General features: G+C 38.0%; 1 protein-coding gene across 9 annotated transcripts in view; it reads right to left on the bottom strand.

Annotated features, from left to right (window-relative positions):
* NAV2 (neuron navigator 2) overlaps nucleotides 1-13,604 on the bottom strand; it is a 391,388-nt gene that overhangs the window by 77,681 nt on the left and 300,103 nt on the right. For all 9 annotated transcript variants that reach the window (XM_039385983.1, XM_027732440.2, XM_039385979.1 and 6 more), the window contains one exon: nucleotides 9,318-9,440. In XM_039385983.1, the coding sequence (XP_039241917.1) occupies nucleotides 9,318-9,440 (123 nt within the window). The remainder of the gene's footprint in view (nucleotides 1-9,317; nucleotides 9,441-13,604) is intronic.

Below are 13,604 nucleotides of genomic sequence, written 5' to 3'. Positions count from 1 at the left end.
ATAAACACAGCCTCCAGCAGTGGGGTAGTTATTGAGGCTCCCTGTGCTAACTCTGCACGCAGGTTTCACACGTTCCAATGCCACTTACATCAAATTAATTAGTTTCAAACTGCAGCAATCAGTTTTAATAAAATTAGACGTTTTATTTTTAGTGGGAATAGAAACCTTGAACTAATAAAAACAAATTACACACATTCTCATAATTCTGCTGTAACAGCACAATGTAGCTCCAAGTATTTCCACTGTGGAATGTGCAGTTATTTACCGAAACCAAATGTATATTTAACTGCATATACTTAGGCAACATAAGAACATCATGTGAAAGCCTTAATGCCTGTTTATATAATAGCAGACTGTTTTTCAGCCCCATGGAGCTGTGTAGCACCAGGCTGTTTAAGCCTCAGGATGTTGGGGCTCAACGTGGAAAGATCAGGAGCAAAGTGACCACTTGTTCTGTGGAGTCTCAACCTCACTGTGAATCTTATTAACTGTCATAAAAAGGTCACCTTATCACACTGCTGAAAAATCCCTATGCCACGAGGAAGCCGAGGAATGGAGGAGAGCAGAATAGGACTTACAGATAAGAAGGGTATGGACCCCCAATATGGAATACCTTATTGGACACCAAGGAAGTTATCATGACGCCAAGGAACAGGTGACAGAAGCAGGAGCTGCAATAATTATGGGGCAGCAAAATTATACTTATGTACTTCTGTCTCTGCCACCCCACTCCCCAACTGGTAAAATGCAGCAGAGCTCCTCTGCAGAGATGGAATTGTCCTTCCATTGGGGACAGACATTCATTCTACATGTTCCATACCCTCCACCTTCTGCACTTCTGTCTGTAGACATACATGGGGAATGAGACATTCCCTTCTCTATGTAAACTCAGTTATAGTTGATAGACAAGGTCTGTAACAGAAGGGGAATACAGTGCATCTCTTTAAGAAGTGCCATGGAAACAGAGAATGAGTGCCAGGTCAGGGATGCTTTCATTTCCTTTAACATCTGTCAGCCCAAAAGCATCCCTCTTACTTCATTACCTTCTAAAACACAGGAGCTACCATTGAGAATAGCTGAAGGAGACGACTGTGATATACACAGCATTTTAAATATGAGCTCAGAGTTGTGGATACCTTACAGCTTCTTCCACTGTGCTGCAGATGTGGATATCTATTGGATATACCAGAGTCCCGTCCAACTTTAGACATTTCAGTTACATGTCCAGTTTAGGAGTCTCATTCCCTTGTACAGGCAATGGATCAAAGCACCTAGATATCCTGAATTCCTTGGAGGGGTCTCTCCGATGGAAACTTCTCACCCCATCTGCAGTGTTTGAAAGCTCTTCACTGAAGGGGACAAAACTGGGAATAAATGACTGAATATTCAATAAACTTAACCAATAGTGTAAACAAAAAAAAAAAAGAGGAAAAATACTCCAGCAAAGCTCAGAAGAACATGCAGGAAAACGCATGCATCTTACATTTGGACTCAAAATTTTGATATAACTTTCCAAACAATACTATTACAGGAAACATTCATCTGCTAAACAGAAACCTTAGATTCTGGCCATTCACATTAATATTTCTATTGACATGGAAGCAAACATTTATAGAATACTATAATCACAAGTTGTAGAGCAGAATTATTATGTATTATTATTATAATACATAGCCATAGAGCAGAAGGAAAAAAAACCCAACTAATTGAAAGGTACAATTATGGACAACAAACTATGATGAATAAACAAAGATCAGAGGAAGAATCTTTAGATTTTCCATTAGAGACATTTAATAATAAACACAATAGTTGAAATCACTTGTCTAGAAATTTGCTTTACAGCCTCAATGAGTTTCCATGAAGCCCAAAACTGTGATTCTTCTTTTGGAGCCTGACAGCTGTCTGCTATTAGTTTTATCTATTCAATCTCCAAATCCCAGACTCAAAGGTTACTGGTGTAGGTCAGTTGTGAGACCATGTTGACTCTCTTGCCATTCGACATGGAAAACCAAACAACAAAGTCTGCACTATGTCAGCAAGCATTTCACATTCTTCGGTTTGTCATGCAAAGCACAAAGACCCTGATACAGTTCACAACGGTCTTTGTATCTACAATCTTGTTTACCCTTAGAATACAAGCTTAATTTCCCACATGCCTAAAGTGCTTTAAAAGCCACTTCATACAACAGAAAAGACAGTGCTAATCTCTGGCAGTGGAACCAGAAATAGAGAGCTTCAGAAGAGTCTCCAAATCAGCAGTGAGATCAACTTTATACTTATATACCTCAAGTGAGGGCGTATGAAAGGAAGCATCTCTTCAGAAAAATCTAGTTCCAGTGGTGTAGGATCATGATTTTGCCATCCCTAAAAGCAAATTAGTCATCTGCTTACATTAGGAAGTTTTTCCTTTTTCCACAGAATCAGTATCCAGAATTCTGGAAAAGGTAAGGTCCCTTCACCTGTCCACACAGCGCAGCCTTCCAGGGGAAGTGACAATCTGTGGAATTCAAGGGTAAAAAGAAACTCCTGGCTTAACCATGATGAATTGTTCCCTTGAGGGCACCTCCCACCTATCATTAGCTTTGTAGTGAACTTCAGCTCCTGGCTTAAACATTTTAATTAGATGCTAGAGGAGAGATGTAAATACCCCCTAACATATATAGGAATGCAGAATCAGAATCGCAGCAACAAAAGCAAGGGCCATGACACCAGGGGAAAAGTTTCAACAGGAAATGCAGCTCCTAAAGCTTAGATCCAGCCTATCTCTTCAGTGTTTACATCTAAGTAAAAAGGAAGTTCTGAAGAGGTTTAGAATTATAGTGACAGTCAAGCACATAAAGATTGCCTAATCTACTAATTTTAGACAGAAGAGCTTGCAATTGCAGGTTGGTTTTTAGTATTGAGTGGTAGAATTGCACCTCCTCAAACGAAGAAAGTTTTTGAAAAAGGCAAAGAACTGCTCTCAACTGCCTAGTCAGCCTGTAATACTAAACCAGGTATTAGAGAATACCTGAATAAGAGAAGAGTAGGATAATTCTTGGCTTCTTGAATGCACTTGGATAGGACTTAGGACCTGGATAGGTCCTAACTGCAGTAAAATCTCCCTCATTTTTGTGGCCATGAATACAGGGAAAAGGAATTCACCCACAGGAAAGCAAATTTTATTCAAAAAAAAAAAAAACCAGTTAACTAACAGGAACAAAACTGCTTCAACTACCCCGTTATCAATCATGTATCTGCTATTGCTACATGATGTGGTAATTTGGAGCCTGGATTGAAAATTTTACACTAACACAATTTCTGCTGAAAAATTATCTACTTCCTCTCCTCAAAACTCTCTCTAGCCTTCAAACAGCTCCTAACCTCACTAAGTTGACTGTTGGAAGGAAACTCTTTGTTACCATCATGCAATGGGTAAAATTAGATCCAGCCTGGGAAACAAACAAAACTTGCAAGCCTATCTCCATTCCATCACACCTCTCTAAACAGAACTGACACTATCACCAAATCCTACAGAAGTACTTCCCAGAATACTTCATCCAGCATACCATATGTATCCCAAAAAATATGTCTGTGGAAAAAAAAAAAGAAAAAAAATATTACTATGTTCACTGAACAAATTCACACAAAGCCACAAAGTTGGGAAGAACCCAGTTACTCAAGTGGGTCATCTCTGACCTCTTCCTTCTCATCTTCAAGGGAGCTCTATAAAGCATCTTCAAAGCATCAAAGAACAAAACAGAGTATGAAAATAATAACTGTGGTGAATATTAAGACCCAGATTCAATAGAGACAGCCCTTAGAGCCTGTAATAATCTGCTCCCTCTCCCCAGTTAACCCCTCCATGTTACTCAGGTGATAAATCATCCATCTCTCTCTTTTCTGCAGCACAGAAATGTCACATCATGCCTTTCCATGCTAAACCTTCCTCTGCTTTGTCTAAGAGTTAGATTTAGAGTAACTGCTCTTCAACCAGTGTTAAATAATGAAAATTATTTAGGCCTGAAAAAAAGTTTACATGCTGAGAAGTTTGTCACCTTTAGACCATTGGAACAGATCTGTCAAAAGTCATAGTTTTCCTTGACTAACCTTGCCTTGTTTGAAAGTGGAGTGGCCTTTCTATCCTTCTGCTAATGCTAATTTCAGCCCTCAGGTATAGCTACTATACCTTTGGTTTCAACTACTGTTTGTTGCTTAACTTGGCAATTACTTTATGTAACCTAAAACCACTTCGGATTACAGCTTGTGAAAAGAGTCCTTGGAAAATAAAAGTATATGGTATTGCGATTCTGATCAGCAGATCCCAAGGCTATAAACGTCAAAGAATCTTTGCAATGTGAATTTTCCCTGTTTCTGAGAGTCAGTTTTCAAGATAAATGTGGGATCTTTCAAAGACAGAGAGATGGGTATCTACAAGTACCAAGGTACAACCTGCATATTTAGGAGCAGTAGTACTTTTTTCTAATGTACTGATATAATCCAAACAGATGGTCAAGTGGAGTAGATGATCTGTTAGGCATGAATAATTTCACCAGTCCTGTGACTTTCCTGTTAAGCATCTCTAGATGGGCATATATATACAAACTGCAGTGACTCACAGCACAGACACAGTGAGCAATGAATGTTCAAAAATACTTTTGTATCTGTTATCTTAGAACAACTTAGAGACTTTTAAATTATTTTCTACAAAATTATGCTTATTTAGTATACAGGATCCTTAAGTAGGGGTGTAACACTGCCCCAGCAAGGAAAAGAAATGGGAAAAATAGACCTTACAAATTATCTTAATCATAACAACAGAATGCCAGTACAGCTGCCAGGGCTTTCTGGAAGTGAAGGAACTGTGAACTGATGGCAGAGTGGTAACAGTGTAGCAGCAACTTCCCCAGCTGAGATCTCCTGAGGGTCTGTAGATGATTTCAATGGATATAGTTACTCCTTTTCCTGACAGAAAGGACACCCTCCCTCCGGAAACTCCTTCACATAAAATACCAGAGGAATCTCCCTGCAAGTTCATTTACAGTGAAACTCCACAAACACTTACATCAACACTCCTCAGAGAGCACTGCAGGAGAAGGAGATGCTGCGGGGGAAGGAGATGATGGGAATTCCATTGCCGTTACAAGGCAGGAATATCTATTTCTACATATTATTACAAGAGTTGGGTCCATCTCAAGTTTAAGATATAACCCAGTCATGCTTTAAGATTTTAAGACAAAGACTATCCAGTCTTTGTGCCTATATGTATCTGTTCCAGAACCATTTTCTCTGTTTTTTTCCCCTTTTCTTATGTATCATGCTACCACTGCTAGAGTAGTAAAACCACAGCAAAGATGAGATGGGTAGTGATGGGGCAGTGTTGCTAATGGATATTTTCTGTGATTGGAGGACTTAACTCCTCATCTGTAAAGCCAGGAATTACAGACACCTTCATTTAACTTTAGCTTCACTGTCTCAATTAAGAAGAAAAACTGAAAACACACAGTCAGGACTTAAAGTTGTTCTTATCTTACTGTAAAACTGCATAAAGAATATCTTAACAAAAATTTCCATTTTCTTTTCCTTATGTTATAAAATTTTCCATTGTCTACAATGAAGAACCATCCAAAAAAAAAAAAAAAAAAAAAAAAAAAAAAAAAAAAAAAAAAAAAAAAAAAAAAAGAAAAAAGAAAGGAAATTTGATGCAGCTTCTTAAGCAATACCCATCAACACCATGGCTGTAATTCTGCTTTCAGTGGAATCTGCCTCCTCCCAAAAGCAGTGACATCTTCTCTCCCCACTTTTCAGAACAGGCCAATATTGCCCCCAACCTGAGGATTTGCTTCAACTTGCTTTTCAGCCCTTCTGAAGTGTGATCCAAGTTCCCATGGTCATGAAGACAATCCAACAATCTCCCTCCATCATCAAGCACTAACCTATCTTTTTAGTAATTTCATCACTGTAGCAGGATTCAGGAAATTAAACTGCAGTTAATTAATTTAAACGTACTCCAGTCAAAGGAGTTTACTTCGCAAATAAATATGAAGCATTGTCTACTACCTTAGCCAAAAGACATATAAATAACTTTAATCTGTTTTTATAAAATGCAAAATAACAGCAAAACACTACTCTTCAGCTATTTTTGAAAGCTATAATTTTTACCATTTGTAGAAATTACTAAAAATCTGCACTCAATGATATTCTTATTAATGTTGATGTCTGTGTGCTCTGCATGGAATGTCCTCTGGCTTTCTGCTCGGCTTCTGCTTCCCTTCCAATTCTTCTTTCCTGTCCACCTCCTGTCCTGGTTCCACAGTCTCCTCTGGGATTAGACAGAAAGCTTTCCAAAGGCAGGAAATACTTCTAAAATGCTACTGACTGCCAGGAAGCAGCTTCAGTCACAAATCCTTCTACAAGTTAAACTGAATATGGACTTTTTTTACTGAGAGTGTGACAAGATTGGTATTGTAGTCATCATGGATGTGAACCATGATACAGACACACTTGAAGAGCACACTCAGAACCCGGGCCATGTTTTACTCACAGATGTAGCTGCTGGAAGTATCAAGACAACATAATCCACTATTTGATGAGACAGGTCCTTACAGTCAGAAACTGGGAAGGTCTTTTTATGCCTTTATGCAAAGCCATGTAAGTCATGCAACCTCAAATAAAATTGTAATAGAGAAACGATACAAGTTAATCACACCCAGAAGTAGTTACTAAAGCACTTCATCCCCGAGGATTTTTTAAAAGGTCATATAGACATTTCCCTAATAACAGCATTAAAGTTACTCTCAACAAGTGCACATTCATTAAACAGTCTCTTGTCCTAGTCACAAAGATATGATAAATCAACACAGGTCTGAATTACCTTCTCTAAATAACAGGTTACACAAGTAAAGAATTACAGAAAGATTTACTCAAATCCAAGTTTCAAATTTCTTCTCTCTATTCTATACATATTTATAAATGCAAGTTATGAAGGCAAAGGTAGAATTTAGTCTCAGATCAAGCAGCATCTGCCAATGTGAAATCAACTTAAATAACCAGATGGTAACCAAGTCCATATATATAGAAGTGACAAAACAATAGGAGATTAATTTCCAACTTTTAAAAAAAATAATCACAAACTAAATAAAAAGATTTTTTTAATGCTTTTTTTATTTAAAATGCCTTTGTTCTAGGCAAATACAAATTTGTCTTGAAGTCAAAAAATAAGCTCAGCTGTGTTGTGCAACAGTTCCATTAACCTTGCAATCAAGCATTAAAGTCAAGTGCCTTGTTTGGATTCCCCTGCTGCAGGGGAAAATATACCTTCTAAGGTCTGTGCTTTATGTTACCAGAGCCAATGAGTAAAAGCCTCACAACTAAACTTCTACAATTAATAACACAAGAAACTAAAGAAGCAAGTATATTGCAAAAATTCCTCTGATAACTTTTTAATTATTAACCTCATACTCACAGGTTCACAGTTTTTCACACTTGTTCTCCCATGCATTCAACTAACATCTGCTTTGAACAAGTTAAATATGTGTTTTCTACATGTACCAATAAAGCAACTCAGCACTCCCGCTCACTGCTTCCATTCACAGAATGAAGAAAACAATTAGTTACTGCATTTTTTATTCAACTCTTTTTGCCTATGCCCATTTTCACCCTGAAAAACTGCTGCTCAAACTAAAACTAATTTTTTGTTTAAACTGCACATCACGGTCACCCAGCAAGCAAAGAGGAGCTGTTTTTAAATCACTGCCCTATTGTCAGAAACCTTTCATCTCCTGCATAAGGTGAGTAGCTTTATATTCTAAATAGAAAAGCAACACACAGCAAAATTACCAAGGGTAATTATTCTGTGATCCTGTGTCGCAGATAAGTCATCAGCCATACAGAGAGTGTGTTGCGTGTAAAGTCTGTCCCCTCCATACGAACTGAAAGGATGATTTTCAAAGCTGAAACAACTGACAAACTAAGGATTGCATTTCAGTGGGTCACAGTCCCACTCTAGGTGGAATATATTTAAGCACACAAATAATCTCTCTTGTCAAATGTACCTAATTGGTACCTAATGTGTTGTATCTTCGGGGAAGGAGCTCAGCAAAAGAAACGTGTTACAAGCACAGAAAATACTGGAGGAAGGAACCAATGAGGAGGAATGTATCACTGGCTCTCCAGAAGGCTGACAGTTACTTAAACAATAATATACTTTATCTTAGACCAATGCTGTGTTTTAAACGGATGCCTTTGTTGCTGTGGCAATGTTCAGAAGCCAACAGCAGCAGAAGAGGATGATACTTTAGATTAGTCTCCAGTTGCATCACAAAGTGGCAATGCCTTCACCCACAGCACCAGCAGGGAGTGCTGGTTGGGTTTCAAGTTGCAAATTTCAGAAATAGATATGAGCTCCTGAAAAATCCAGGCATATTTTACTACTGGCAAGCATATGTTGACTTGTAATTCGAACTGAGCTGGGATTTTCTGGGAGGTTTTAGTTCTTTTGTTTAGGTTTACCATCCTGCTCTTTACCAGTATCACAAGGACGCTGAAGCAGATTCAGTACAGCTGGCTTAGAAAACAAGGCCAGATTCTCCACCACTTGTATTTCCTTAGGAATACATGCATCACTATGAAGAAAGTGTCATATCAAGCTCAGTCAAGTGCATTATGTCCCAGGAATGACTTATTGATAACAAAAAACTTTTAATTCAGACATTGGCTTGAACATGTACCTCAGAATTTATGTTTTATACGCAGAGGCCCCTCGTGGAAGAAAAAGGATATGGGTCACTTACTACATCAACAGTAACGCTCATCAGTCTTTGGGTTTGGAAGAGAAAGAAGCAGCTATATGCTGATGTCATTAAAAGCAACAGCATTTAACCCATTTATCTGAGCTCTAACAGATATATCCATCTCCCTGGGTTCCTTTCTGATTGCACTCCCATAAATTATGGATTTTCAGTCCCCTAATTCTTGATCTTTGGCCTTAGCTGTTCACACTGAATCACACTGGACTTGGAAGAATCAGTGGAAATCAGGACAGAATTAGGTCTTTTGTATTTCAAACACTATTAAAATAGAAGTTTTACATTTTCTTGTGCTATATCCTCTCCACAAAAACCCAGAGGACATTTCAGCAAAGCAATCAGAAGACATAAAATCAGCATTTATCTTGACACCTCTGTGAACACATAATACAAAAACACTCTGAAGAAACTTATTTCCACATACGCAATATCTGAATTCCCAAAGCTGTTTTTTCTCGGGAGATCCAATATGCAGTAGACATAGTGGGAATTGCACCATTATATGGGAGCATTTTTTGGCTGAGGCCTTACCTGTCAGCATCCCCGAGCCCCAGCGACGTGTTCCGCTGCAGCGTCTCCCGCACCGCAGCCATTCCATCAGGAAGCCGGTTCAGCCTCCGGGTGTAGAGGCCCAGACCTCCATCAGTCATGTACCTTTGACACAGCAAAACAAGATGTCATGCTCAGTAAAACAATACAAATTTGACATTTTATTGTAGCACTTATTTTCTGCATGTTTTTAACTGTGTGTTACAATTTCCCCACTTTTAAATTAAGGATATGACTTGGAATTAGAAGCAAGGAAAACTTTATTCTTGATTAGATCAGAGATGATTTTTGCCTCTCATCACTCTATTACACTTTGCACTCTCTCTCATCATCAAGAATTGAATTTCAACATAAATGCGATAAAGGAAGAATACTTGACTTTCATTAAGGATGCCTACATGGAAGTAATTTAATATTTGTGAATGCTACCATTAATGATCCCTTTCTGGCCCCAAAAAGACATAGTTTATACTACCCTGAATTTTTCTGCATGGGCTAAAACAACACAATCAAAATCTCAAACCTTCACAAACTAACTACAAAAATCACATTGAATTCACCCCTAGATTTTGTCAATTATCCATGAACATTAAGTATCCCAAGATTTATAGCAATCAAAGTTGCAGCATGAATGAAAAGTTTTTTTCAACCTTGTTTCGGCTCCTGCATTCTACTCTGGTTCCAACTGTGACCCAGAACCACCTGCATATAAAAATTACTGCGTACTATTACTATTCTTAGATACTAAGAAGTGCCATGTGTACATATATCACTTCACAAATTGCTAAGACAGGACATTTCTTATTTTCTAGTTTAGACAAACGAAAAATTAATCTGAAATTGAATGGAGATGACATATGGTGGTATTGAAGAGTTAGATATAGTTGATGACCACGAACAATTCCTCATGATAACGTAGGTTATGTCTTCCAGAATTTTTGCTGAAGTCAGTACCGAAGCAGACAGCAACAGATATCACGTAACGTAATTTTAAGAATTAGCAGTAAAAAAGAAAAACTGTACAACTACCCAGTACTGTGGTATAGTTAGTGAAAAAATATTTTAACATGAAATTAATATTGAATATTAAGATGTCACTGAAATACTGAAATTAAGATGTTTCTACAGTCTTGCCTTCTTGAATAACTTCTCAATGAGCTTCCCTACGCCAGTGTTTCAATGATGTCTTAAAATATTTTGTGGCATTTTATGAGAGTAGTAAGTCAACAAGTCCCAAGTGTCAAGATAAAACAGGAGGATTTTTCTCTTGGTTTAGTTTCATTTCTTTAGGTATTTCTGACTACAGATATACGCAAGAACTTTAAACTGGAAAGGCAAATTCCATTTGCCTCTAAAGACACTGGCATGGAGTGAGCTCTGTGCTACCACCACCAGTTCATAAGCCCACATAGATCTACAGGAGCAGCACTGACAATTGAGTGAACACACCGTAAAGATTTTCACACACCTGAGACTGAAATAACTCCAACAAGCCCAGCACTATGGTCGCTGTTTCCAGCATAGTGCTGGACACGTAACATACCTCACTGAGTTCAGAGCTGACGGGGTTGTATCTTCTCAATCCTTCAGCCACTAGCAAATCAACAGCAGCCCACAGAATAATATCTAGATACTGAGGACACCTTCCTCTTGCTTAAAAAAGCACAGAGCTTTCTCCCTAACAGGGAGACACCCTTACCCACAGCAAGAAAGGAGAGATGCTCTGAGCTGCAGCCAGCAGTGCCTCTGCTGGTCAGATCTCACTGCAGCAGTTGTACTTCACCCAAGTCAAATTGGTTTACAACATTTATAAAAATGGGATGGTGAAAAGCTGGGAAGCCTTGCCCAGTCTGCTGGTTAGCATTTCACTTACATGTATAAATCTGTACAGAGCCATCCCAGGAGCAACCCAGGAGTCTCTGTGGAGTTTAACAAAGAGGCTGTTGCTAAGCCAGTCAACTCAGACACAAGAATATTCTCCATTCAGCAAATCTGTGGGGACTGACTCTCCAAACTCATAAACAAAGACTGTGGAAAGCATGGGGAGCAGTTGCACTGTAACATGTGGAATTTGCCTTAGCTCTGGCATTTTAACTGGTGTTTGACAGTTTATAAATATTTTATAATGGAAGAATATTTTTTCCCCTAAGCTACTAAAATAAAGGGAAAGAAGAGAGAAGCAGAGCTTAAGACCATATTGTTATACAAACATGCAAATAGTATTTTGCAAAAGCATCTAATGCACATACACTGACTGGTTTAGTGCAGCTACTTGTCTGCACATGAAACACATTTCTGTATCAATACCCATTGCACACGTACTGGAAAATGCAGCCTTTAGCTTGTTGTCAGATTTCTGGCATATGATTAGTCTTTCAATAAAAAAGATCTACTACAGCTGAAATACACTGTTTTCCCTACCTATTACTTGAAATAAAATGTTACTTTCAAGAGTTAGCCATGCTGAAATCAATGTTTTCATCAGCATTAGCATATTTCATGTTCTACGCAGAAGCTCAGCAAGCTCAAAGATTAGAATAATTCTGCAGTTGCAACAAACTGAAAACTAAAGAGTCAGATTTTTATTGTTTTCAAGCACTGATAAATCTTACATTAAGTCAATGGAAGCTGGATGCCTTTGGCACCTTTGACCATTAGACCATGACAGTTTTTCTTACCAAAACCATGTGAAAAAGTACAGACATAAACAACGACTTTTAGCCCCCATACCACTAGGACAAGTTTCTTACATGCCAGAACAACACAAGGTAGATCTTTGTATTTTGAAACAGGTTTGTGTAATCACAGTTTGAAAGCTTTATATCTTATTTTTATTTCACGCAATATCTTCTACCCAGGAATGATTAATTCTGAAAAGATGCCAAAACCCATGATGCCTTAGTCCTGCATGCAACAGTGAGGTGAAGGAAGAAGGAAAGGTACTACTTCTAAAGTCCGTGGAGAAAAGCACATTTACAATGAATATACTTTAAAATAAATTTTAAAAAAAATGTTCTCTACTATCCATTTGTTAGTATAGAGGAGATTAAAAGTTACTGGTGCCACAAACCTCCAACCGTTGTTTCTTTTTCCTCCTCTCCATCCCTTCAAACTTAAAACTGTCTTGGTTCTATAACACTGTCTTGCCTTTATGAATACACTATTATTGCTGTACATATTTGCTTTATGAGAAAGGAGAATATAAGGAAGGCATATTTTTCTAAAACCTTACAATGTTTTACTTGGGGAGGAATAAAACTAGGAAATATTATCCCGTATATAACTGTAACAGTGCTCAACGCTACCTGAATTTATTGTCCTATTACACCCACACAATATGGAACACAAGAATATCAGCTTCTCCTCTGCAATGACCCATTGCAGACCAAACAATTGTATTAGGCCAGTTATCAATTAGGTGTAATTTATTTGACTTTTCTTATTAAAAAACATAATAAATTTGCACTAGATGCCTTGCTAATTTCATGACTCCTAAAAACTCTGCCAGCACGCTCAATGCAAAAAAAACCCAGGACTTGGAAATACTTTTTCACTTGCCTCAAAATAAGAAAAAGTTTAAACATATGATCTGGGGAAGACTGTCATATCCAGACTGACTTTCATACAGATGGGTAAACTCTACAAAAAATTCAATCTTACACACGCTTTAAGAATGGTACTAAAGGCCAATGGGGAAAGACTGCCTTTAATGAAGTTTAATATAATAATATTTAATGAATGGACAGTGACACAGTGATGACACTGGTTAAAAGGAGTTTCTAATCTTTCCAGGAATCAATGTTTAAATACTCACCGCTATAGTTTCACTCTTCATCAGCAAGGAAAAGAAAATAACCAAACCGTCAATATGAAAAGACTCAAACAAGAGAAGTATTATGCACTCCTAATACACAACTGAGACTTACAGTCCACTTTCTAGGTGACAATTTTTTTCCTATAAGAAAGTGGTTCCCTGCCCTGCATTACAGGCATAAAGTAATTTGCTTTGAACAACCTGGACCTTTAAACTTCTCTTTTCTTTAGCCAAATACACTCTTTCTGTGCCTCTGAAATTTTGAATGCCATAGCAAGCCCTTCCAAGTGTAATATTTTTAGGCTATTTCTGATGCTGAATTGATTTATTTCCCTTTCCTGAAAGGCACTCTGAGGAAACAGGAACAGGTTATGCCAGGGATCAGTAAAATCCAGTGTTCTGAAACACTTGACTTCTGCCTGCACTCCCTACTTACCCATGGATACACCCAGCCA

The sequence above is a fragment of the Pipra filicauda genome, unplaced genomic scaffold, assembly GCF_003945595.2.
Source record: "Pipra filicauda isolate LSUMZ 115617 unplaced genomic scaffold, ASM394559v2 scaffold45_size4122338_pilon, whole genome shotgun sequence".
Taxonomy (NCBI): Eukaryota; Metazoa; Chordata; class Aves; order Passeriformes; family Pipridae; genus Pipra; species Pipra filicauda.
The sequence above is the reverse complement of the archived record's forward strand: the minus strand, read 5'-3'. Positions and strand labels throughout refer to the sequence as shown.